We start from the raw sequence: 27,649 nt of genomic DNA on the forward strand, positions 1-27,649 counted from the left end.
AAAGAGAGCCGACTGGAGGATGAGATTAGTGAAAAATATAATTTGATCCGCGAAGCTGTATGGAGGATGACTAAGAGAAGATGGGGAAGCCGGATGCAGCAGTGATCACTGCTTCTTTTACGTCCAACAGAGACTCTGGGATAATCTCAATTGCATACTCCTGGTGTCCTCTCTCCTTGCATCCATCTCAAAACCCATTGTAAGAGAAAGCCAGAGGTCCCTCCCCTCTGACCTTCTCCAATGGGTTTTGAGAAGGATGCAAGGAGAGAGGCCGCGAGGAGTATGCAATTGAGATTATCCCCTTGAGACGGCAACTCAGTCAAATTAACTTTACCCCCATCTGATATGACTGTAGCTAGCCCGCATTAGGACAATGGAAGGTTAGTGACACAATATAATTAGCATGAGGAATTAGGAATGGAAAGCAGACGGGACCATTCAGTCATTTTACGGAATTTCCATGGTTTGTACTTTGAACCAGACAACACACAAAACGTATTCAGAAATAAATAATCACAGAAGACAACCATTTCATCCACAATAACCTTTATCATATCTTTGCAATATGACAAAATAAAAACACTAGTAGGGGAAAAGCGTTTTTGAGGGAAGGGGGGAGGGTCATAGGGATTGGTCTTTGCGTTGAGACATGAAGAAGTGAAGGGGAACAAATAACATGTTACAGCACTGCAGGGAGATCAAGTGCATCCCAAATGGCACACCATTTCCTATATAGTGTACCACCTGTGACCAATTAGTCCATATTGGAGAATAAAGAAAGAGAAAGATGCTAGACAGGAAATGAAAAAGACTGAAAAAGAGACATTGTGAGATTCTTTTTTACACATAACAGATAAGGCACTTGCAAAACTGAAATAAAACATACTTTGGTGTCCCATTTTATTAAAAAACCTAATGAATTGAACCAAACGCTTTACAAAATGAAATAAATAAGAAATGAAAACTGTAGTGTAATTGTAAGCCCCAATCATAATCCAACTCACTCAAATAGACATACAGTATGGCCTGGATGTTCATTTTGCTTTATGTTGTATTGGGTCTATGCTGACCCATAACTGAAACCCATAAAGTGCATTTTTGGACGAATGGGCAGAAAAATACAGATTTTAATGAATATATTCTCCTCCAGTCTGGTTGAATTAAGTGTTGGACTGGTTTGGGTAGGTTGGACCATTTCTCTGAAATGTGTCTGGATCAGTGACTGGACTTTTTAAATAAAGAAATAAAACAAAATCAAATCTGATAACTAAAAAGTTATTTTCAAAACATGAACAAACATTTAAAAAGTATTATTTCAAGCTGTGTGCTTTCTGCTCCCCAAGAGCCATTTCATTTGGAGACCGGCATAAACTAAGACAAATATCCACACAATGCAAACCAAACTTGCCAGCTTTTAAACCGTTAAAACAACTTAATTATTAACCGCCATATTTTTTTCAACAACATTTTACCAAAGAACATTAACAACACTGGCACAGTCCAGGTTGAATAAGAATGCCATGACAACAATAGTAGTGCCTGCTCTACTACAATCCAATAACAAAATGGTAGGTGCAAAAAACAAAGACTCATTTTCCATTATCGCTACTGTATGCTTTAGTGGTCTGACATGGTGATTTGAACACTTACACTGACCTGTACCATGTTGTGGTCATTAAGAGCACCTCATCTCTCTTGGCAGTTTTAAGTGTTAGCACATGGCATGTCATTTACCTCAGTGTGTCATTATCTGGGACGGGTGTCAGTGTACTGAGAAGGCAGCATTTGAACAGTCAAGTTTAAGTCTAGCAATACTCAGAGCGTTAACCAAGCATGCAGGAAGGGAATGCCCCTGTGAACAACAATTAGTTATATCGCTTTCCATAACTCAGGATGGGAAGCTGCGAGTACAGCTAGGCACCATAGTGCAGGGTTTCCCAAACTCGGTCCTGGGGCCCCCTCTGGGTACACGTTTTGGTTTTTGCCCTAGCACTACACAGCTGATTCAAATAACCAACACAGGACCCAGGACCCAATTTGGGAAATCCTGCCTTAGTGAATTATTTGCAATGTAAGGACTCAGAGAACAGTAAGAAATAGAGGGGGATGGATAGAAATAATAGGGAATAACAGTTTGTTGCTAAGGCACTGGACAGCTCATAGACCATGCACACAGTTTGTTTCCATTGCAGTCTTTCCTGAACTCCCCCCTCCTTCAACTAGTGTGATCTACAGAGCAGTGAAACCCATCTGGGCCTCGTAAGGAGTGTAATCTTTAGCATTATTTGTGTATATATCATTCAGCGGTGTGTGTGTGTGTGTGTGTGTGTGTGGCTTTTCCACCTTCCATTCTGCCCTACTTTGGCCTCATGGCCTAGGCCGCGTGAGAGTTGCTCTTCCCCTTTCCAGACACATCCTCCTTGGTGTCTCTGTAACAAATCACTCCATTTTGCTGTGGCGGTGGTTGTTGTTATGCACTGTGTGGCCATTGCCATTCTGCACAAATCCATTTTTCATTTTCTCATGGTCTTCGTCCTCCTCGTCTGACTCAGTCTCTTCCCTGTCGCTCCTCTCATCCTCAACGATATCCTGATGGGAGAGAGAGTACATTTACATTTAGGTCATTTAGCAGACGCTCTTATCTACAGCGACTTACAATTAGTGCATTTAAGTTAAGGCACTTAAGTTTCTGGACCCCCCTTCCTAGCGGCTGGAGGTCCCGGGGCTTCTGCACATGTGCAGGACTCTCTACTTTGTGCATATTCTCTGATCTACTCGTAGAGAACCTCCCTTCACATTTCTCACTGTCAATAGTGAATGATAATTCTTCAAATTTTACAGGTGAAATGTCCATGCAGCATCTGCATACCAACCATTTGATCTCAAATCAGTTTCATGGGGTTATGTATTTAGATCCTCAGTTAAAAGGCTACATCGAAACTGTAGCCTATAACTCAACCACAACATTTGTACAAGCTACATTTGTCATTTTATTTTCCAATGACCTGTCGCTTGGTAAACATGGCTGGGTGAGAATAAATAATACTAGCAAGTAGGGCCGACCACTACATTGCTTCACAATGTATTTCTTTGTAGGCTATAGCCTTGAAATAATATAGCCGAAATAATTCATTTCCGTTCCTTCTTAGGCTCCCTGTCTGGCTCCTGACCTATTTAGTGTTTATATGCTGTTTAATATAACATGTAGCCTATTTGAAATTATGTTAGCTTCTTACATTCACCTTTTCATGTTTATTCAAATACTTTTCATTCAAATCCATATGGTTTTGGTTTCAATACTTCAAAACCAAATGGTAGGTCCAGGTAGTCACAAAAATAGATCGGTGTTGGTTAAATTGTGATTTTAACGAATGGAGCGAATTTGGAGCGGCAGTGCGGGTTGTGAGCGCAGAGCGGAGCGGTTGGAAAGGAGCTTGCACACCGCTCCATGAGCAGGATTTCCAACCTCTCAACTCAGCTCACATGCTCTAGTGGGAGGAGGAGCATCGGTAACCGTTTTTTTTGCTTCTGGTTAGGCTATATTGATCTCTGGCTCCCTCTTTAGTAATTTGTGTGTCTTCATTTTTAAATCGCATTGCTTAAAACATCAGACAAGCTCAGTACCCTACATATAGTTGATTTTATTCAAACATAGGGTGTGTCTAGATAAGTAAGAATACATGTTTTAAAATTTCGACCAATCGATTGGTTGAAAGAACCGACGACTCTCGGTCGACCAAGATTTTGTTGTTGTTGTCGTGGCCAGCCCTACCAGCAAGCGACAGACATATCAGCAATGGAATAATTATACAGACAGACAAAGTAGCCCTTCTAAACAATGCCAAGTAGACAGACAAAAACAACCATATGGCCTCAGCAAAGTCTAAAGGAAATAACTAAATTGAACAACAAGAAGACTGTCCCCCCTTTTTGGTCAGTGTCAGCAGAGGAAAGGGAGAGCGGCCCTCTGAGTTTGTTGCCGTCTCCCTCTGCTGAGACTGACCATCAGAGGCAGACACCATCAACCCAGTAAAATAAAAAAGCTAATTATTTACATTTATGCTCACTCAGCTGTGCCTCACAAGTAACACAACAACTGATCTATTACCGGTGTGATCATATAGCCTACCTCAAATGTTGAAATATATAAAACAAAAATTGTCTGAGAGAACAACAATGCATTGTCAGGGCAATTCAAGCAAAGCCAACATGTGGTGATAATGTATTGGGCCTAAAGCCTACTAAACAAACCCCATTACTACAGTAATGTTTTTAATAGGTTAATGTTGCATAGGCTTAACATAACTTTTTTTAATCATGTTAAAAAACATCTGAGCGGTAGAGGTCGGCTTGCCTTTTGACTCAGTGATCTCGACTCCAAAAAAGGTTGGTGACCACTGTCTTAGACTTTATCCACCAACCAACGGCATTTCTTAAAAAATAGGTCAACCCTGGCCACCAGAGGGATATTTTAAACCTACAAATTCAAGGTTTACATTTATGCCGTTGTGTGCCAATATTGCATTGACTAGGCTACTAGTACTAACCAGGGGTGAGAGTAAGGTGGTACGGCGTCCCGGCAAAATAAATAGTGGGGGGTACGCCATACTGGTAAAACATGAGCCTATAATGAAAACAAAATGTCAAGAAAACTGTAGGCTACTACACCATTATTTATCATTACCGTATGTCAGAGGCATGAAAAATGAGCGAATGGACTTGAAAACAGGTGGTATAGTCTACGCTCCAAAATGCGATGTGGTTCGAAGAGAAGACCGACATTTTGCCAAGGCAGATGAGTGGCCCAGACACGTGCGGACAGCAGTGGATGCATAAATTCTGGCCTAATGACAATTGCCAAATGTCATTACACTTTTTGGTGTTTGTGTAACCGATGCCTCTTTCCATTCACAACTGTTTGGAGGCTGGAAATATGTTGCGTGTGGATGAACGTGCGCTGGTAGCCTAGTAAAGGAGCCCTTTTGAAGTGATTGACAAATCAGATGAAAATATCATGACTTTATGCCGCAAAAGGTAACAAATTTTTTTTAAAGTTACAGTGCCTTCAAAAATTATTAATATCCCTTGACTTATTCCAGATTTTGTTGTTACAGCCTGAATTAAAAATTGAATAAATAGATTGTTTTTCTCACCCATCTACACATAATACCCCATAATGACAAAGTGAAAACATGTTTTTAGAAATATTTGCTAATTTATTGAAAATGAAATACCGAAATCTCATTTACATAAGTATTCACACCCCTGAGTTAATACATGTTAGAATCACCTTTGGCAGTGATTACAGCTGCAAGTCTTTCTGGGTAAGTCTCTAAGAGCTTTGCCCACAATATTGTACAATATTTGCACATTATTTTTTTTAAAAATTATTCAAGCTCTGTCAAATAGGTTGATGATAATTGCTATACAAATAAAAAGCATGAGCTGGCGCACACCTAGAGAACATCACTTTGTGTAGAGGTGCTGACTAACGGAGAATAAACTGTAAGCTATAACAACAAATAAAGAGTTAATGTATAAACTCCCAGTTATTTATTGGGTAAAAAACCACCAACATTTCGGCATCACTGTGCCTTCTTCAGGGTCAGGATCATTGCCAGACAGCCCTTTTCAAGTCTTGCCATAGATTTCCAAGCCGATTTAAGTCAAAACTGTAACTATGCCACCAATTTGTCACCTAGTGTCGGTTGGAAAGCAGACTAAACTAGGTTTTCCTTTAGGATTTCGCTTGTGCTTAGCTCAATTCCGTTTCTTTTTATCCTAAAGAACTCCCTAGTCCTTGCCGAAGACAAGCATACCCATAGCATGGTGCAGCCACCACCATTCTTGAAAATATAAAGAGAGGTACTCAGTGATGTGTTGTGTTGGATTTGCCCCAAACATAACGCTTTGTATTCAGGACAAAGTTGATTTCTTTGCCACATTTTTTTGCAGTTTTACTTTAGTGCCTTAATGCAAACAGGATGCACGTTTTGGAATATTTGTATTCTGTACAGGCTTCAGTGTTTTCACTCTGTCATTTAGGTTAGTATTGTGGAGTAACTACAACAGGGATGGGAAACTAGCTGCCCTTTTGTAGGCCCACGGACCAATTAAAAATATATAAAATGTTTTTAACTGTTGAGTTAGAATAATAAAATACACAAGGTGCAATTTCGAAATTTGGTTGTGCATCAGCAGTCACTCAATTAGCCCATGTCAGCATATATTTTTTTTAGATTGGTAGATTAATCTAGCATCCAGCTATCTAAACTTGTAGTAAGGTCAAATTACTGATCATCAGTTATCATATTAAAAACTGCAAACATTTGCCTCTACCCTATTGCAAAATGTGTAGAATAGCAGGAAATCAGCTGTAAAACTGCTAATTTTTCTCTGCCCCATGGCAAAATTTGTAGAATTGCATCAAACTTGCTTTAAAACTGCAACATTTTCTCTACGCCCCATGGCAAAATGTGCATCATTGCAGGAAATTAACTGATTTATTTCATCTTCGCTGTCACGAGGGGGGCCGCTAAAATGTTTTGCTTGCAAGGTGGTGGTGGGCCACTGCGGCCCCTCATCATTTACATTTTAATCATTTTAGCCGACGCTCTTATCCAGAGCGACTTACAGTTAGTGAGTGCATACATCTTTCATACTGGCCCCCCGTGGGAATCGAACCCACAACCCTGGCGTTGCAAACGCCATGCTCTCCCAACTGAGCTACACGGGGCCGAGTTCCGTTTTCTTTGTGGAACCCACCCCCATCAAAGTTGCCCATCCCTGAACTACAATGTTGTTTATCCATCCTCAGTTGTTTTCTCCTATCACAGCCATAAAACTGTTTTAAAGTCACCATTGGCCTCATGGTGAAATCCCTGAGCAGCTTCTTTCCTCTCCGGGAACTGAGATAGGAAGGACGCCTGTATCTTTGTAGTGATTTTTATTTTTTTACCCATCTACCAATAGGTGCCCTTCCTTGCAAGGCATTGGAAACCCTCCCTGGTCTTTGTGGTTGAATCTGTGTTTGAAAGTCACAGCTCAACTGAGGGTCCTTACAGATAATTGTATGTGTGGGGTACAGAGATGAGGTAGTTATTCAAAAATTATGTTAAACACTATTATTGCACACAGAGTGAGACCATCCAACTTGTGACTTGTTAAGCAAATTTTTTACTCCTGAACTTATTTAGGCTTGCCATAACAAAAGGGTTGAATACTTATTGACTCAAGACATTTCAGCTTTTAATTTTGAATGAATTTGTAAAAATGTCAAAAAATATAATTCGACTTAGACATTATGGGGTATTGTGTGTAGGTCAGTGACAAAAAATTCTGCATTTTATCAATTTTAAATTCAGGCTGTAACACAACAAAATGTGGAAAAAGTCAAGGGGTGTGAATACTTTCTGAAGGCACTGCATATAAATGTACCTATTGATTCTTGAAGAATATAACTTATAAATGCCTCATGAGCTTAGTTAAACTGTCGTACCACATCAGAACCCAAAATACAAGCTTATTTTACAACAATGTTTATAAGCAATGTAAACAAACAGTAATAAACATGGTTAAAACTATCATTTTTATATAATGGATAATCAGTCCTTGCATCCATAGCCCAGTCTATGAATTTGAGAGTGGTTACTTTTCTCCAGGCCCATCCCTCAACTTTTTACCAAAACAGAGGCGGGGTGTCCGATTTGTTATTGCTTCAATGAAGGACTCTAGCTTTAAGTTAGCTAGGTCAGACAACTACATATCAAAATAATTGTATGTAAACGTTGAGTTTGAGTGGTGATGTCGAACAGTAGGTTTACATGTACAGTTGGGTGATTGAAAGTAGAGCAGTAAGGCTCAGAACAGTTTGACATAGGGGCAGTTTCCCCAGACACAGATTAAGCCTCACCCTGGACTAAAAAGCACTTTCAATGGAAATTCTCTGAGTTTTCTTTTTAGTCCTTAGGGGTATACTACGATTGAAGCTAGATCTACTCAGGGTTTTCTAAAAGCTTAATATTCCAGAGCCCTACGTGGTTTGAGCACCTTTTTCCCCACTCCTATCAATAAAATAATTGTATTAAGTCGTACACAAGTTTTACTATGCGTGAATTTCAAATGCATTCTGTCATTACTAAATGTGTAATGTGATAGGTATTTAACATTTACTATTTCTGAACACAAAAATACATTTGACTAATAAAATATTTAATCAGTCGTCTTGAAGGTGATGATGATGCAATCTTTACTAGAGGGAATATGATTTTATTGGTCCTCAACTCGCAGCTCAGACAATTCATTCAGAATAAATGGAGTTAGCCCTGAGTTAACCTGCCCAAGAGCAGGTTAGTTCTGAAGGATTCATTGCCAAAGAAATGTACCTGGCTAAAAGGTGAGTCACGTTTGTGGTACCGGTTATCCCGAGTTGAACTCAGAGATACCTTACTAACTCCTCAAACCACATATAGGGCTCTGGACTAGGCTCAATCTGTGTCCAGGAAACCTCCCTATAGTGATAAGGTTTGGGAATACGTACATTTCCGGGTAGGAACTTGATGGCCATGCGCAGGATGAGGCCAGCCCAGAAGATGTGCAGACACTGCAGCACAAACAACAGCCCGTTGAAGAAGTAGAACCCAAAGAAAGGGGGATAGAGGGTCAATGGGTACACCCACGTAGTATGTATGATCCTGGGGGAAGAAACAGACAGATCTAGTCAATACAGATCTGCATTAGCAGTCAAAAGCATTTTGACAACAACCTAAGTAAATCACTAGAATGCATTGCATCCTGTATCACTGAAAAATGACAAATAATACTTTACACTTAGTTATCGGTTCTTTAGACATATGGAGGCAGTTTCCCAGACGCAGATTAAACCTAGTCCTGGACTAAAAAGCAAGCTCAATGGAAAAGCTCAGTTGAAAACGCTTCTTAGTCCAGGATTAGGCTTAATATGTGTCCACCTCTAGGATGCAGATGAGTGTCATCCAAGATCTGAGCATCTTACCAGAAGGGGAGTATGACGAGGCGGGTAAGGATGAACACAGCTGCAAACAGGATGAAGATGTAGTTGCAGGTCTTTCTCCATCCTGCATAGTTGAACATCTTTGCTGACTAAAAAGAAGCAACAGAAGAAGAAGAATAAAATAAAAGAAATAACGATTCGGTTGCCGTTTCCTATAATATTCTCCTCTAGATGGCAGGCTTAACAGTATGACCAGTTCTGTGAGAGTAGAAATTCTGTAAGCACCATTTATTATTATAATGATAATACAATTACTGTCCATATAGAAATAACACTCACTCTTCTATACTTATCATGGAATGGATATAGTTTCTTTAGGTTTGTAATGGTGAAATAGCCAGATGCCTTTTTGCATGACATTGTATTGCATTGTTGGAGTAATACGATTGGGTATGGGGTGGGGGGCTGTACCTCCAGTAGATAGTCTGAGGCATCGTGCACCAGCATGATCAAAGTCCCGGCACGGATGTAGTTGACCAACCACGAGAAACTGATCAGCAGAATAGTGGCCACATGGTGAACAATCTGCTCCTTAAAATCCTGGAAGAGAGAGAGGGGGAGTGTCAGTTATGCAAATGTTATGTTTACTTTGTGCACTGCACATCAGCTTCAGTCATAACAGAGGGAGGTGGTAGTTGTTCACTTTAAAATCTTGTTGAAACTAGTTATAGTTCTGATGGATATGGCACCATGGTCATGACATTCCTCACTCGCAACTTGATTATCAAGTTTATTTTGGATGCGTTGTTCTGAACTACAGTTATTTTAATGAGAGCTTTAACACTGCTGAATATTTATTTGCAGGACAAGAATTGTCTTGACTGAATTGCTTCGCCTTGCTTTTCTGGTTGGCTGGATGCAAGTTTCACCAGCCAATTATTTCAGATCTACAGGAGTGCAAGTTTCACCATGACACAGACCGTGGCGATAGTTCGCACATGATAATTATTACATGGCAAATTAGTACATACTTGCATTCTATCCATGCTGGCTACCTGACACATGAAACAGATGGGAAGTCATACAGGCTGTCGCCAATTTATTAATGTGCCTAAATGGATAATGGAAACACTGAGTGCATGTATCCATGTGCACTTTCCAATTACAACTGAACTAAAAACCCTAGCCATGAGCTTGAGGCGAGCAAAAATGCCCAATTCGGAATTCCACTGCAATTAGAGCTAATGTAACAACAAAAAAGTTATCCCAAACAAGTCTCTAAAACCATTGTTTTGGATCAGCCCTATTAATTCCTTGTGTCTGTCAAATCAACCGACAAACAGGACTGGATTTCAGTCAAGTCTGCTGACTGTTTTGAAGAGTTGCCACCTTTCATTTGGACTCGCCGGCTGGAAAATAAATACGGCTGGAGAACATGGTCAATCAGTCTCCACTGCCATACCTTTCCACAGTGCGCCAGTCACACATTAACCCACAGATGCCCTAGACACATCAACACCCCTCCCTGCCTGAGACATACACACAACAAGGAAGAGGGGAAATTACTTACAACCGAAACTACTATATTTTTTGTGGTGAACTGAAGGTCATATAACTTAGTTGTGATACCCAAACTGACATCTGCAGAGATGTGGTTAGCTATGTCTCTTCTCTCTCCCTCTGCCCTCTTGACAACAGTCTCTCCTGTTGCCATTGTAATGGTACTGTATGTAAATTGTAAAGGTTTCTGAATTAGGCTCCACTTACTTTGCGCTTGATATCTGTTGCCACACTGAAGAGCAGTGATATGTAGAATCCCAGCTCAATCATGTAGTACCAGTACTGAGAAGGCAGCAGTGGCTATAAGAGGGAAGACCAAACATTGAATATAAAAAAATATGGTATTTAGCACACACTTCTATCCAAAGTGACTTAAAGTAGTACATGCCTACATTTTCGTAACATTTAGAAAAGGTGTCTAGAAATGCCAAGCTGGTATCTTCTATCAGGCAGCTCATTCAATTTGATAAACAAGCACGTACTGGAAACCTTTGAAAACTCCTTTGCTTGTGACCAACTAAACATTTAAAACCAATTTAAGATTTAGAGACCAACAGTCTTATAGAAAATATGATGAAAAAAGGTGACACAGAATGGACATACCAGTGTGGGGAAGCCATTCCACATCTCCTCCATGTCATAGAACCATGGTTTCTGGGAAGAGATTCACATATTAGTGAGGATTTCGGTCTCAAACACAACAAACACAAAATGGCACACTCAAATGTATAAAACATTACAGAGGCAAAGCATTGCTAGAGAAAATATATGCCAACAGTAAATGGTGGTACTCACATCAATTAGGGCACCCAGGCCAGCAATGAAAGCAAGAAGGTAAAAGGTAAATCTCCAACTGTAAGAGAACACACAGCAACCTCAGAAACCCCATATGAACAGAACACAATTTCACACAGCTTACAACAATGTCATATGTACACACAGATAGACAATGCAAACTACGGCTCCTTCAAGACAAAGTAAAACATAAGCTACAACTACCTGTAAACTATACAAGAGAGCTTGTATTTTGATCAGGTGAATAAGACTCGCGTCAAATCACGGTAAAGACAATAACAGGCACTTTTACAGAAGGCACATGACACCTAACATGTTACACAATAGAAATACGCCCACGTCGGAAATAAATAAGGGTTGTTTAATTCATTAAATGTTGGCAAGTGCAAGTTCCATTCAACCATTTTCATCTGCTCCGCTACTATTCATTTCAGTTAGCGGTACTATACTTTCTTTGCTAAAACAATTGATTTCAACCATATTCAATACAGAAATGACTGTAGCCTCCAACTGTATAACCACAGATAGAAACATAAGGCTTGTGGGTTTGCACTTTGCTGCTGAGGGTACCTGGCTTCCCGGAACTTCTTGATCTGGCTCGGCCGTTCCTGGTTCCTCCGCCGCCGGAACCACCTCTGGACCTGCCGCACCGAGCAGGCCGACTGTTTAGTTAACTCCTCCACTGAACTCTGACAGAGTGAAACGAGGGTTAAAGAGCAACAGACTTAAATTAAAGGGATAATCTACCCCCCAAAATAAATAATAATATGAAACTCCTGTCAATTTGGTGAAGGCCTATGTTTAATCAGTGTACCAACTCAGTGGCCTTGTGATTAGAGTGTCCGCCCTGAGATTGGAAGGTTGGGAGTCCAGACTGTAAATTGGGGGTAAGGCCCTGAGCTAGACTAGCGTCCTGTTCAGGGGGTGTACTTGTACATCAAGATAGGCTCCTGCTCCTATGAGCCATTCCGGATCGCACAATGATTAAACCTCTTTGTGGCCCTTCTGTGAAATCAGGAAATCGTGTATGAATGTGTCATAGCTACATGGTTCTCGTCACAGGAGATGGGGGATAACACAACATCACATTTCATAACGCTTTTAAAATAATTACCTTCACCCCAGATCGCCAAATTAGCCAATAGATGGTTTACTTGTCTAGAACATATCCATCCGTTTATATCGTCATGACGAAGTACAGTATATATTTCGCTTAGATGTGCTCAATCTAAACAGTTTACCAAATTATTCAACTCAGGGTGTGTTCGTAAATTCACTCTGGAGTGCCTGAGTGCGCTCAGAGTGCGCTTTGGCCATTCGTAAATTCAGAGGGTTGTCAGATTGTCCAGTAGGGTTGATCCGAGCGATCTGACCTCACAACGGCAGTCAAGCACCTAAGCTAACTGGCTAAAGTTGGCTAGCTAGCTAGCTACTTCCAGACACGAATGAGAGAACAACTCCCTCTGACCATTTTACTCACCTTAGCAGAGCTGGTTAGGTTGTTTACATGTCATCTAGAGCATTGGTGACTAACTGTGCTGCAGGCAATCATTTAATTACGTTTTTTTTGCCAACGTTGACTGACACCGGTCATATTCAATGGGTGTTACGCATTCGTAAATTCCTCAGTTATTCTGCTCTCTGGCACACTCAGACGATAGTGCTCTGAAACCGGAGTTGATAGCTAGAGTGAATTTACGAATGCACCCTCAGTTTCTCCTTCAAGTACCATCTTTCAATGCACCGTGTGTGTCTCTGGGAAACATGGGAAGGATGAACTGCAAGTTAGACTCCTAAATTGATAGTGCCGTTTTTTTCAAGCGATTTTACAGCTAGCTAGTTACTTCACATGCTAATATTGACTTTGGTATTTTTGTGTGTAGTGTAGCTACGTTTGCTAACTAAACTCAGCAAAAAAAGAAACGTCTGTCTTTCAAAGATAATTTGTAAAAATCAAAATAACTTCACAGATCTTCTTTGTAAAGGGTTTAAACACGGTTTCCCATGCTTGTTCAATGAACCATAAACAATTAATGAACATGCACCTGTGGAACGGTCGTTAAGACACTAACAGCTTACAGATGGTAGGCAATTAAGGTCACCGTTATGAAAACTTAGGACACTAAAGAGGCCTTTCTACTGACTCTGAAAAACACCAAAAGAAAGATGCCCAGGGTCCATGCTCATCTGCGTGAACGTGCCTTAGGCATGCTGCAAGGAGGCATGAGGACTGCAGGTGTGGCCAGGGCAATAAATTGCAATGTCTGTACTGTGAGACGCCTAAGACAGCACTACAGGGAGACAGGACGGACAGCTGATCGTCCTCGCAGTGGCAGACCACGTGTAACAACACCTGCACAGGATTGGTACATCCGATCACCACACCTGCGGGACAGGTACAAGATGGAAACAACAACTGCCCAAGTTACACCAGGAACGCACAATCCCTCCATCAGTGCTCAGACTGTCCGCAATAGGCTGAGAGAGGCTGGACTGAGGGCTTGTAGGCATGTTGTAAGGCAGGTCCTCACCAGACATCACTGGTAACAACGTCGCCTATGGGCAGAAACCCACCGTTGCTGGACCAGACAGGACTGGCAAAAAGTGCTCTTCACTGACGAGTCACGGTTTTGTCTCACCTGGGGTGATTGTTGGATTCGCGTTTATCGTCGAGGAATGAGCGTTAAACCGAGGCCTGTACTCTAGAGCGGGATCGATTTGGAGGTGGAGGGTCCGTCATGGTCTGGGGCGGTGTGTCACAGCATCATCGGACTGAGCTTGTTGTCATTGCAGGCAATCTCAACGCTGTGCGTTACAGGGAAGACATCCTCCTCCCTCATGTGGTACCCTTCCTGCAGGCTCATCCTGACATGACCCTCCAGCATGACATTGCCACCAGCCATACTGCTCGTTCTGTGCGTGATTTCCTGCAAGACAGGAATGTCAGTGTTCTGCCATGGCCAGCGAAGAGCCCGGATCTCAACCCCATTGAGCATGTCTGGGACCTGTTGGATCGGAGGGTTAGGGCTAGGGCCATTCCCCCCAGAAATGTCCAGGAACTTGCAGGTGCCTTGGTGGAAGAGTGGGGTAACATCTCACAGCAAGAACTGGCAAATCTGGTGCAGTCCATGAGGAGGAGATGCACTGCAGTACTTAATGCAGCTGGTGGCCACACCAGATACTGACTGTTACTTTTGATTTTGATCCCCCCTTTGTTCAGGGACACATTATTCAATTTATGTTAGTCATGTCTGTGGAACTTGTTCAGTTTATGTCTCAGTTGTTGAATCTTGTTATGTTCATACAAATATTTACAAATGTTAAGTTTGCTGAAAATAAACGCAGTTGACAGTAAGAGGACGTTTCTTTTTTTGCTGAGTTTAGCTAGCCAACCAGCCCAGAGAGAACATTGCATTGTGGGGTTTGTAGTCGACTTGAACTGCAACAGATTTCCAATGATTTTCACATGTTGCTACCAACCTTGTTATAACAACAAAATGAAACATTTGTTCACAAAAAACATTGTTGTTTTCACATATTAGTGTTATTTAACACTGTTGTCTCCCGAGTGGCGCAGTGGTCTAAGGCACTGCATCGCAGTGCTAGCTGTGCCACTAGAGATCCTGGTTCGAATCCAGGCTCTGTCGTAGCCGGCCGCGACCGGGAGACCCATGGGGCGGCGCACAATTGGCCCAGCGTCGTTAGGGTAGGGGAGGGAATGGCCGGCAGGGGATGTAGCTCAGTTGGTAGAGCATGGCGTTTGCAACGCCAGGGTTGTGGGTTCGATTCCCACGGGGGGTATAAAAAAATAAAATATAAAAAAATAAAATAATGTATGCACTCACTAATTGTAAGTCGCTCTGGATAAGAGCGTCTGCTAAATGAAGTAAATGTAAATGTTAATCATAGGAATTAGTGGTTTGGGGTGGATTATCCCTTCAACATCTTATGTGCTAATGTCTCCTTCATTATATTGTTTTACTGTAAAGTGTGTTGCGATTTTAAATGCACTTTAAATAATGGTTGATTTAATGTAGGAATCGTGCCTGGATTTGACTAAGGAGTTGTGTGGCATTTGTGTGAACTATTGAACTGAGTGGTCACTTGGATTTGGTCAGTGGAACTGTATGGTAGTTTCCTACATGTAGGATTAGGAAGGTGTTGGCATTACAGTTATGCTGTGCAATTACCTGTGAGGGGAACTTTGATGCATTGCAGAAAAAGGATTCCAGTGTGATGTTGGGAGCAGCTCTGACACGCGGTTTCTCCCTCACTCCAAGTAAAGAGGCAAGTTGAACGGCTACGGTCCTGGATAGTCAAAGGAAGCAAAGGAGGAGAGGAAAGTGTTGTAGGGACTGTAAATCAGTTCTGGTTGTTGCAGTGAACACATAAGTCAACATAGCTAGATGAACAGGCAAACAATATTTGAGCAATACGGGTCAAAAACAACAGCAAAAATAATGGAACATAGCGAGGCCATTGCAATGTGAGGAGGGGGAGGTATTGGTTTTGTCCTAAATGACACCCTATTCCCTTTATAGTGCACTACTTCTGACCAGGGCCCAAAGGATTATTGGTATTGGGCCTTGAGTACTGACCTCTCAAATATCTGTCGGATAATCAGGAAGCATACTGCGATGGGGAAGATGACCCAGAGATCCCTTCCTTTAGCGAAGACTTGGCCATCCCGGTCCTTGAGGTCGGCCCAACCCAGGCCCGCTGGGAACCACAGCCGGTCCTGCCAGACCCAGTCACTGAGCTCCCTGAGCAAGGTCAACATTCTGCGAAAGAAAGAAAGAAAGAAAGAAAGAAAGAAAGAAAGAAAGAAAGAAAGAAAGAAAGAAAGAAAGAAAGAAAGAAAGAAAGAAAGAAAGAAAGAAAGAAAGAAAGAAAGAAAGAAAGAAAGAAAGAAAGAAAGAAAGAAAGAAAGAAAGAAAGAAAGAAAGAAAGAAAGAAAGAAAGAAAGAAAGAAAGAAAGAAAGAAAGAAAGAAAGAAAGAAAGAAAGAAAGAAAGAAAGAAAGAAAGAAAGAAAGAAAGAAAGAAAGAAAGAAAGACATTTAGACAAAGGGACAAGGCTTTTTTGGTGTCAGGTACAGTCTGACGTCAAGACATTCTTTGGTAGATCACATACCAAAATTACGTCCAAAACGATTAAAGTAAAGGAATGCTGCCTCAAATATTTGTACGGAATGTATTGTTGTGTTAGTGAATTTAAATTGTGGGGATTAAATATCATTAGACAATAGGTAAAAGAGGATTACTATTTGCAGCCATAATTTTTCTGTGATTATTTGTGATGTGATTATTATGTCATGTTGATCTTGGTGTGCTGGTGCATCCATCCATATTTGCATAGTCACTCAGCCATGAAAACAGGAGTGAGCTGGTGACACTTAATACATTGACGACCTTATATGACCCATCAACATTTCCAACAATGTGTTGGCCTGGTGTATAATAATTTATAACACAAAGAAGAATCTACAGATGCTTCAAACACCTACTGCAGGACTTCCTGACATTTCCCAGATGAATCCATTAGCTATCTGAATACAAGCTTTGACAGTGCAGAGCAGCTGTTGTGGCATAGATGCAGCCATTGATACTAGTAGAGTGGGAAAGATACTGTGTAGGTTTAATTACAATACAGGCAATGGGCTTTGCTGTGAACGGCTCTCAGAGCCACTATGACATCACTGCTACAGTCATTACTGGCAGGTTTGCTAGTTTTGTTAGAAATGGCATGTAAACAAGAGGGCCTGATTCTCACTTTACTGAGGCACCTTTGTGTCTGAAGTCTGTTTGAGGGCAAGAGGCCAGCATGACAACACTACCTGCTTGGTTATTTTAAAACACACACTGACTGTGACACTGATAGTTGTGCACAGCCAGATCATCAAATTAATGCACAGGGAGAGAAGATCTGTGCCCAACATCACACATTTTACACAATCCTAGGCACAGGAGATGCCTTGTTTTTTGGGGGGTTGGGATTATTTTCACTTACGATGACAGTTCTTGGTACAAAAGGGTTTAAGAGTTTTCACACAGGGAAGCCTCAGTGCCAGCTACACTAGAGAGATGTTCCAAACAAAACAGTCACTGTGTGACACCCAGCACCCCTCTCCTGTCTGTTGATTGATTGTTTAACAGGGATTGCATGCATGGACTTTGAACACTCCTATGCTTACTGTGAATTAATAGGGGTGGCGCTCTGGGGCCCTTTTTGTTTGCACAGGAGGAAGGACCATTCTTGCAGTTTCCAGAGAAAGCTGGCTTAAAAAAAAAAAAAAAATTGTAAAGCAGTGGAGTGTGTATGTGAAACATACTGACAATAGTACACCACTGACTTAATTAATTGATGGAGTAGTTACAGTCAGTATAGCACGCATATGCATGGTGTTTGTCACATCAGTTGCTTCAAACAGCAGATCCTGGAATCTCCTTTACCCTCCAGGTGACTTATTGACTTACTTACAATGTCAAAGGACATGGAGGGAAACCTCACAAATAACACCGTAAATGAAACATTGTAGTCAGATGGTCAAATGAGACGAACGATAGGCTACTTTGTATTCAATCATCAGCCCAAAGAGTAGAAACAATATTGTGAGCATTCCAATAGTGTGCTTCTTGTGGCCTGTGATTTAATGCAGGGAAACTGAAATCCGTTTTACCTCATTTTTACCAGCATGTCACCTGTGTAACTACAGTTGTGGTCAAAAGTTTTGAGAATGACACAAATACTAATTTTCACAAAGTCTGCTGTTTCAGTTTTGATGATGGCAATTTGCATATACTCCAGAATGTCATGAAGAGTGATCAGATGAATTGCAAAGTCCCTCTTTGCCATGAAAATGAACTTAATCCCCCAAAAATATTTCCACTGCATTTCAGCCCTGCCACAAAAGGACCTGCTGCCATCATGTCAGTGATTATCTCGTTAACACAGGTGAGAGTGTTGACGAGGGCAAGGCTGGAGATCACTCTGTCATGATGATTGAGTTAGAATAACAGACTGGAAGCTTTAAAAGGAGTGTGGTGCTTTAAATCATTGTTCTTCCTCTATTAACCATGGTTACCTGCAAGGAAACACGTGCCGTCATCATTGCTTTGCACAAAAAGGGCTTCACAGGCAAGGATATTGCTGCTAGTAAGATTGCACCTAAATCAAACATTTATCGGATCATCAAGAACTTCAAGGAGAGAGGTTCAATTGTGGTGAAGAAGGCGTCAGGGCGCCCAAGAAAGTCCAGCAAGCGCCAGGACCGTCTCTTAAAATTGATTCAGCTGCGGGATCGGGGCACCACCAGTGTAGAGCTTGCTCAGGAATGTCAGCAGGCAGGTGTGAGTGCATCTGCACGCACAGTGAGGCAAATACTTTTGGAGGATGGCCTGGTGTCAAGAAGGGCAGCAAAGAAGCCACTTCTCTCCAGGAAAAAAAATAAGGGAAAGACTGATATTCTGCAAAAGGTACAGGGATTGGCCTGCTGAGGACTGGGGTAAAGTCATTTTCTCTGATGAATCCCCTTTCCGATTGTTTGGGGCATCCGGAAAAGACCTTGTCCGGAGAAGACAAGGTGAGCGCTACCATCAGTCCTGTGTCATGCCAACAGTAAAGCATCCGGAGACCATTCATGTGTGGGGTTGCTTCTCAGCCAAGGGAGTGGGCTCACTCACAATTTTGCCTAAGAACACAGCCATGAATAAAGAATGGTACCAACACATCCTCTGAGAGCAACTTCTCCCAACCATCCAAGAACAGTTTGGTGACGACCAATGCCTTTTCCAGCATGATGGAGCACCTTGCCATAAGGCAAAAGTGATAACTAAGTGGCTCGGGGAACAAAACATTGACATTTCGGGTCCATGGCCAGGAAACTCCCCAGACCTTAATCCCATTGAGAACTTGTGGTCGATCCTCAAGAGGCAGGTGGACAAACAAAAACCCACAAATTCTGACAAACTCCAAGCATTGATTATGCAAGAATGGGCTGCCATCAGTCAGGATGTGGCCCAGAAGTTAATTGACAGCATGCGCAACGCTCTTACCCCCGTGCTCAGTCCCCTCCTGTACTCCCCGTTCACCCACGACTGCGTGGCCACGCACGACTCCAACACCATCATTAAACTTGCTGACAACACGATGGTGGTAGGCCTGATCACCGACGACGATGAGACAGCCTATAGGGAGGAGGTCAGAGACCTGGCAGTGTGGTGCCAGGACAACAACCTTTCCCTCAACGTCAGCAAGACAAAGGAGCTGATCATGCACTACAGGAAACCGAGGACCGACCACGCCCCCTCCACAGGGCTATAGTGGAGTGGGTCGACAGCTTCAAGTTCCTCATTGTCCACATCACTAAGGAATTAACATGGTCCACACATACCAACACAGTGGTGAAGGCACAACAATGCCTCTTCCCCCTCAGGAGGCTGAAAAGATTTTGCATGGGCCGTCAGATCCTCAAAAGGTTATACAACTGCACCATTGAGAGCATCTTGACTGGCTACATCACCGCTTGGTATGGGAATTGCTTGGCATTCGACCGCAAGGCACTACAGAGGGTAGTGCGTACAGCCCAGTACATCACTGGGGCCGAGCTCCCTGCCATCCAGGACCTCTATACCAGGCAAAGTCTGAGGAAGGTCCTAAAAACATTCAAAGACTCCAGCCACCCAAGTCATAGACTGTTCGCTCTACTACTGCACGGCAAGCGGTACCGATGCACCAAGTCTGGAATCAACAGGACCCTGAACAGCTTCTATCCCCAAGCCATAAGACCGCTAAATAGTTAACCAAATAGCTACCCGGACTACTTTTTTCTTTGCCCGTAACTTTGCACCTTTTGATGTAAATGTTTGAGGACATGGTTTTGTTCTTTCTGGATTCCATTAGAATGACAAATCGCAGCGAAAGGGAGAGGTCAACAACTCTTACAATTCCAACTACTGAATCCTGCAAGATACTGTTCTTACATTTACGTCATTTAGCAGACGCTCTTATCCAGAGCGACTTACAAATAGGTGTATTCACCTTATGGCCAGTGGGATCACCACTTTACAATGTTTTTGTTTTGTTTTGGGGTTTGGGTTTGGGTTGGGGTAAGGGGGGGTAGAAGGATTACTTTATCCTATCCCAGGTATTCCTTAAAGAGGTGGGGTTTCAAATGTCTCCGGAAGGTGGTGAGTGACTCATTATACAACTACCTTTTTTGCCAAAGCAGAGATGCTGAAAACATTTTTTATATCGGTACGTAAAGGCCCAATGCACTACTTGGTGAATATTTTTTTCAATTATTATAATTTTTTTAATTCTGATTTTTCAAAGGCTGCTGCAGCACCCTCAGCACCCCTACTTCCCGCGGCTATTGTCCTAGCTAGCTACCTACCTACTGGTGTTGCCCCTGCCTCTAACGTTACCGAAGTACTAACTAGCTAGCTAGCACACAGTGTCCTTCGCGCCCACCTGACGAGCACCTGCCCTCGCTGTAACGTTAACAAAACGTGGGAAAGCAGTGTTCGGCAAGCGGGGGCGAAGGTCACTGTCTACCGGTGTCCTAACTAACTAACTACTGGTGTCGCCCGCTGCCTCCCGCCAGCTACTGTAACGGAGTCCTAGCTTAAAAATGGACCAATAGAATTGGACCAATAGAGGGGTTCCTGCAAATGCAGCAACGCCCCGAATTGCGGGCCGCAATCACACCCTTCTGAACATTTCCGGTAACTTTCTTTAGGGTGTGGAACTTTTTACGTTTCATCATCTGTAGGTTATAGCTCGTTACAGGCTATTTTCTCCACAACCAAATTAAACGAAGGACGTCCAAAGCATTCGTTTTCACGATTTTCTTCTTTCCAAACTGTGTTATTGTGCGATAGTTCATGGTTGCATTTCAAACCATGACCTTCATTTATCGCCGTGTTCCTAAACAAACATCACCACGAGATCAGCCCACACGTAGCCTATTCAGACAAACTCGAGTTAACATGAGTTTCTGTCGTATTCCTGAATAGTTTGTTAAAACATTAAAGTATGTTTATCTCTTTGTTTGTGTGGTAGGGGGTGACAAGTTTGCGGAAAAGCCATTATAGGCGCGCGCATCGCAGGTGACTAACTATCCAAGGGAGAGTGAATGTTAAAATACTAGCAAGACGAGGTGAGTAGGCCTACGTAGCCTGTTTTCAAATGGCAATTGCAAGAACTCAAACAAAACCGATAACACATCTATTTCCATATAATGGTGGGATCTTACCTCCGTTTGATCTTTCAAGCAGGTAGGCCTATTCGCCGCAGTGTGAAAAGGCGGAAACTCTTACCGCCCCTGGAATATTTCGGTATGTCCCCTGTAGAATAAGCAATTGAACTCTATACCGGCGACGCCATCAGAGATAATCCAAATTGATTATGAAAATGGGTTGGAGTCTGCTTTGAAGATTATTATCCGGCCTCTCGATCATCGCCAATTTTCTGCATTTTCAAGGAAAATGTAATGATCCCCCTTGGCTTGTAGCACTTTCTCCCTTCTGAAATACTTATACTTTTTGTTGGGATGAGGGCCCGGAAATAAACAGTTATTTTACTTGCTCGGAGCAATATGACAGATGTTTGCTGGGAATTGGCGTCGGTTAGCCTGGTTTCTCAGTTGGACAAACGGAATGGGAGTAGAAGATGGTAGAGTAGGAGCACTGAGGTAAGGGCAGGAGTCGGGACAATGGGAGTGGCGGGGATCAGGCTATTTAAAGTGACGTTTTACGGCATGCGAAAAGGCTTGGACGTGTTGAGACGCAACTGCCAAACCCTAGCGCAGTCGACAGATTAACCATTATATTGACCAGATACTCCAGTGGCGGCTTTAACAATGAAAGTACATTTCTTCAAAAATGGGAGGAGGAAAATTCAGGTGGTACCATTCTAGCCAATGAGAGGGCAGATACGCGTGTGAACAACAGGCACACCGGTTTCCACTAGTTACCACAGCCACAAAGTAAAAATTGGCTATATAGTAAAAAATCATTAAAACAAACATTTGCTTTTTGGTCTTAATTTAAGTTTAGGAATAAGGTTAGCAGTGTCATTAAGGTTAGGTTTAAAATCACATTTTAAGAAGATAAATTGTAGAAATAAGCGGGGTTTATGACTAGGTAACTAGTGACTACCAGGTACAACAACATTATAAAGTGCTTTTTTCTCAAAGTTACTAGGATGTCACGTGTGTCCTACTTATATCCGTACACTCGTAACAACCTAATGATTACGAAACGTCTATTCGATCAAATAAGCCATTACATTTTTTTGTTAACCAAATTCGACAGTCATTGACCGCCATACAAGCGAGAGGTTTTACTCCGTCCAAAATCTTTCAACGAAAAATAAGCCTACGAAGTGAGGCATTTTTGTATGGAAGTCAATGTGTCGAATTTGGTCAACAAAAAATTATATCTATCCATCTCTCTCTATACCCCGTTGTTCACACGCGTATCTGCCCTCTCATTGGCTAGAATGGTCCCACCTGATCTCGCCCCCTTCTGCCTGCGTATTTTCATTGTCAGAGTCGTCAATCGACTATCTTGCATAAAGGGAAATCGTTGGCTACATGCACTGAACTGTGTAAATGTTGTCTGAAGATCTGCTGAGAATCTGTGGGGCTGACCTGTAATAAATGACTATGAAACAAATTGTTGGTGTTAGAGCTAGAATGAATCACATTTTTAAACAAAATCATGAAATCAATTGTAGCCTATTATCTAGGCTGCAATTAACATGACAACTCACACTAAATTATTCCACTGCTCTGTCTTTTGCTACATACTTCAGTCAGACTACCATAATTGAAGTGGTTTGTAGTGAGGAGGGGCGTTGTACCAAACAAAGTAATCAGTGATTGGATCATCTCTAACCAATCAGAGTATCAAAGTCATTGACACATTTTCAAACGCTGCTTTACCCACGTGTTCTGGCTGTGGCCCAACCCATTGGTTTCTGGACCAATCAGACGGCCCCGAATGTGTTCTCATTCCATGAAGGGGTCGGGAGGTACTCAGATCTAGACTCATTGCTGAAAAGAAACTAACGGTGTGGTGTAGAGTTTGGCCAGAGCAAGGATTCTGGGTAGCCAGGCAAGGCTGCAATATGAGTGAAAAAGCAGGGCCTATAGCTCTACTTAGATTCCTGTAGGCCTACCCTGTACAGCAGGGTTCTTCAATTCCGGTCCTGGAGGGCCGAAACACTTCTGTTTTTTATTTCTACCTGGTAGTTAATTGCACTCACCTGGTGTCCCAGGTCTGAATTAGCCCCTGATTAGAAGGAGAGGATGAAAAACAGAGGTGTTTCGGCCCTCCAGGACCGGAATTGAAGAACCCTGCTGTACAGGGTTTTAGCTTAGGATGGGTTATGGATAGGGGACAATTGTTCACCTTTACTTGGTGATACTTCCTTATTTCTCGATTTGTAAGGCACCGGTGTCTTATAAACGCATGTTTCCAGTTGCAGGAGGAACTCCGATAACGAGGAAATATAAAGAAAGATACTAAATCCACTTTTTGTGGGCCTCCCGAGTGGCGCAGTGGTCTAAGGCACTGCATCGCAGTGCTTGAGGCGTCACTACAGAACCAGGTTCGATCCCAGGCTGTGTCACAGCCGGCCGTGACCGGGAGAGGCGCACACTTGGGCCAGCGACATCCGGGTTAGGGGAGGGTTTGGCCTGCCGGGATTTCCTTGTTCCATTGCACTCTAGCGACTCCTTGAGGCGGGCCGGGCGCCTGCAAGTAAAAAATTATAAACACAAATCCACTTTTTGTACCGAGTGAGAAATGCCTCCTGCATGTGTATAGGTCTTTGTTTGTGTTGTTTAGGTTGTGCTGTGTGACATGTTGTTATCTTCTCCTACACGTAGCCACGTCGCTTAGAAATGACTAGTTCCAGCAAAAATTGATTTAATATTTTTCAGAATATTCTCTGGTTTTTGGAGTTCCTCCTGGAACTAGAAACAAACGTTTATAAGACACGGATTCCTTGCAAATCAAGAATTAAGAAAGTATTGCCAGGTAAAGGTTGGTTAAAAATAAGTTTGCCATGCTATCAATGGACCGTTGGCTCGACCTCCAGTACAAACTAGTTTAACTATGCTGCTGGAGGTTTGATATAGATACGCTAGGTCTAGACCAGGGTTCTCCAACCCTGTTCCTGGAGAGCTACCGTCCTTTAGGTTTTCACTCCAACCCTAATCAAGCACACCTGATTCTAATAATTAGCTGGTTGATAAGCTGAATCAGGTTAGTTACAACTGGGGTTGGAGCAAAAACCTACAGGAGGGTAGCTCTCCAGGAACAGGGTTGCGAGAGCCCTGGTCTAGGCCAATGGGAATCTCAGTGTTTAAATTGTGTCTTGCTATATTGCAATGGGGTCTTTCCACCTCAAAAAGCACAAGAAAGAGGATTGACACCCACCATCTCAGATGATTCTGAAATTGTTTCTGTTGTTAGGAACAGATAAGATTAGCATTCCTGCAACAATTTTGTTGAAGTATAATTTGATCTCTAAGAAATTAAGCTAATTGATTGCACCCAAATTGGCCACTTTAATTTATAGGATTCATGTGGGATTGGCGTGGGGGGTCCGTGGGTGGCGTTTTACAATTTCTTTGGATTCCTAATTTCTTACTCATTGTTAGAAAAAAGTCTGGTCCAAATTGAATTTTAGGTACTGTATTTATTTAATATTATCTGAATCCTGTAAATTAAAATGGCCAATTTGGGTGCAATCAATTAGCTGAATTTTTTAGATCAAATTATATTTCAACAAAACAATGTTGCAGGAATGCTAATCTTATCTGTTTCTAACTACAGAAACGGTTTCAGAAAAATCTGAGACGGTGGGTGTCATGGCTTGCTGAAATGACATGGAATGACCCAATGGTAAAGTAGACTACATGTGAATGAATAACCCTTTCAGCAGTAGCCTGGGTGTTACCCTTTGCAGCATATTTCCCCACATATTTCTCTGCACGTCACAGTTCTATTGCAATGACTAGAATGCTCTACTTCTTGGGACCTGTAGAGCAGAAAACTCCAGGTGATCTCAGACAAAATACTGTACTCCACCCAATGACAGCATATCTATTCAGATACTGTTCAGTTTTCAGTTGTTTTTTTTTTGCCTGTGGATCCATATAAATTGGATATGCTTTCAAATGACAAACAGGCATCATCCAAGAAAATATTTTACAGCAAATATTTAACATTTACTAACATGTAGTTTGATATACCCATTTCAGACAGAAGATGTGGTATATTACCTGTAAAAAAATATAAGGCAATGTTTACATGACCCCCTTTCAAATAAGCCCTTATTTACCACCTTCTTGCAGGTATAACCCTTTTATACATATCAGTGCGTAACTGGCAAAGAGGGAGGGGTGGGGGGAGTTGTTAAACCATGGGAGCAGTTTGCATTTCAAATTAGGGAGGTGTTAAACAATGGAAGTCTTAATGAATTTACGTGCAAAAAAAGCTGAGAACCATTCACACAGACCCAATACCTGTATTTTGTTTGCAGGGTCTGTAAAAATGCAGGAATCATGACTAGGTCTTTATGTGGTTTTTCATTTGCCGTGTTTTTTAAATATATTTTTTAGCCCTTTCCGATATACTTTTTTAAAGAGCAGGCATGGTAAATTAGTGGGATTTTTGTCTGTGTATGAAAGGGGTACTAGAGTAAAGTGAAAGCTAGAAAACCCATATTTCAAGGTATACAGTTACAGACAAATATTGGCACCCTTGCACTTTTCTTAAATAATTCCCTATTTCTTCTAAAATAAGTTGAAATTGAAAATACAACTTTGGGTCACCACACCTTATTGGATTTTCAACATTGCAAAACCTATTTTATTTTTGTACATTTAAGTTTACAATTTTGAATTGAGAAATTAAAGGCAAATGGCATGGACAAAATTATTGGCACCCCGAAGCTAGTACTTGGTTTCACACCCTTAACCATGACAACTGCAGACATATGCTTATTGTAGCCATCAATGAACTGGCTGCACCTTTCTACTGACAATTTGGCCTACTTTTCAGCAGCAAACTCATCTAATTCTTCAATATTTGAGGGGTGCCCTCCACCAACTGCTGTTTTCAGATCTCACCATAGGTTTTGGATGTGATTCAGATCTGTAATCTTAGCTGGCCACTCCAAAACAGTCCAGTATCTCTTCTTAACCGTTCCTGGGTGCTTTTTGATGGGTTGGGGGTCGTTGTCCTGCTGGAAGACCCACAACCTTCAATGGAGACCCAGTTTTTAGACTCTGGGTTGAACATTGGACTACAAAACACCTGATAAACTGCTGATTTCATGATGCTTTGTGCACGTTCAAGGCCCCCAGTACCAGAGGCAGCAAAACAACCTCCCACATCTTTGATTGTAGGTAGGGTGCATTTGTTGGCAGTTACTGTATCTTGGCCAAAAGCTGTGCAACCAAGTACTAGTTCCAGGGTACCAATAGTTTTGTCATGCCATTTTTGTTTATTTTCCAAATTAAAATTGTACACTTAAGTTTACAAAAATAAATGTGGTTCTGCAATGTTTAAATCTAACAAGGTGTGGAAAGCAAAAGTTTCTATCAATTTCTTATTTAAGAAAAGTGCAAGGGTGCCTATATATTTGGCCGCAACTGCATTTAAAAAACCCACAGCTCTCTGTTGCACACCAATGCATATGCACACATCATTTTCGAAATTGTACTTTATTTTTCTTAAAGACATATATTTAAAAACAGCAATTGTAGAGAATAAATAATGAAACAAGTATGATTTTTTGATAATTACATTTATGTAATTACAAATTCTACAATAAGTTTATCCATAGTCTTGTACTGTAGACCACAGGAATATTATATTTTCTAAAATAAAAAATAGCCATGTCTCCCTCTTCAATTGGTTAACAAATACATTAAAAGTAAAAAAATGAAGATACAAAAATTCCACCCAATTCCCATTCCTCACACCCCTATTCCAATACCAGAAGTAGTGGTTGTAATAACTTACACATTTGTTCATTATTTGACTCCATTTAAAACAAAGATATGTACAGTGAGAAGAAGTTGATTGTTCTTTCTGTTTAATTACTCCTCATCTTTAATTTAATTTTAAATAATAAACTAAATCTACATACCAATTCGACCAATGGTAATCATACAGAATAGTATTTTTTCCCCAATAAGGTTCCCATCCCACTTCTCCATCCCCATACATTGCCCTTCCCTCTTAAGTTATGGACCACAAACCACACTATACAGTAAAACCCTGTTCATTAGAATAAGTGATAT

The 27,649-nt window shown here is 41.7% G+C and overlaps 1 protein-coding gene across 1 annotated transcript; it reads right to left on the reverse strand.

Annotated features, from left to right (window-relative positions):
* Positions 1 to 320: 320 nt before the first annotated feature.
* Positions 321 to 22,128, reverse strand: LOC311126908 (ceramide synthase 2-like). The gene is made up of 11 exons (XM_084158605.1): positions 21,581 to 22,128; positions 15,925 to 16,107; positions 15,517 to 15,634; positions 11,897 to 12,015; positions 11,327 to 11,384; positions 11,135 to 11,185; positions 10,739 to 10,831; positions 9,443 to 9,571; positions 9,014 to 9,120; positions 8,540 to 8,693; positions 321 to 2,589 (listed from the first exon to the last, which is right to left on the reverse strand). The coding sequence occupies exons 2-11, from the start codon at positions 16,104 to 16,106 to the stop codon at positions 2,440 to 2,442; spliced, it is 1,161 nt and encodes a 386-aa protein (XP_084014731.1). The 5' UTR covers position 16,107; positions 21,581 to 22,128; the 3' UTR covers positions 321 to 2,439.
* Positions 22,129 to 27,649: the final 5,521 nt, after the last annotated feature.

Source organism: Coregonus lavaretus (assembly GCF_964263955.1).
Source record: "Coregonus lavaretus genome assembly, chromosome: 3".
Lineage (NCBI taxonomy): Eukaryota > Metazoa > Chordata > Actinopteri > Salmoniformes > Salmonidae > Coregonus > Coregonus lavaretus.

Coding starts and splice junctions, on each gene's coding strand:
- LOC311126908 (XM_084158605.1), bottom strand. CDS start 16,106: ATGTTGACCTTGCTCAGGGAGCTCAGTGACTGGGTCTGGCAGGACCGG. Junction 15,635..15,924: donor ATCCGACAGATATTTGAGAG/GTCAGTACTCAA, acceptor TTGACTATCCAG/GACCGTAGCCGTTCAACTTG. Junction 12,016..15,516: donor CATCAAAGTTCCCCTCACAG/GTAATTGCACAG, acceptor TCACTCTGTCAG/AGTTCAGTGGAGGAGTTAAC.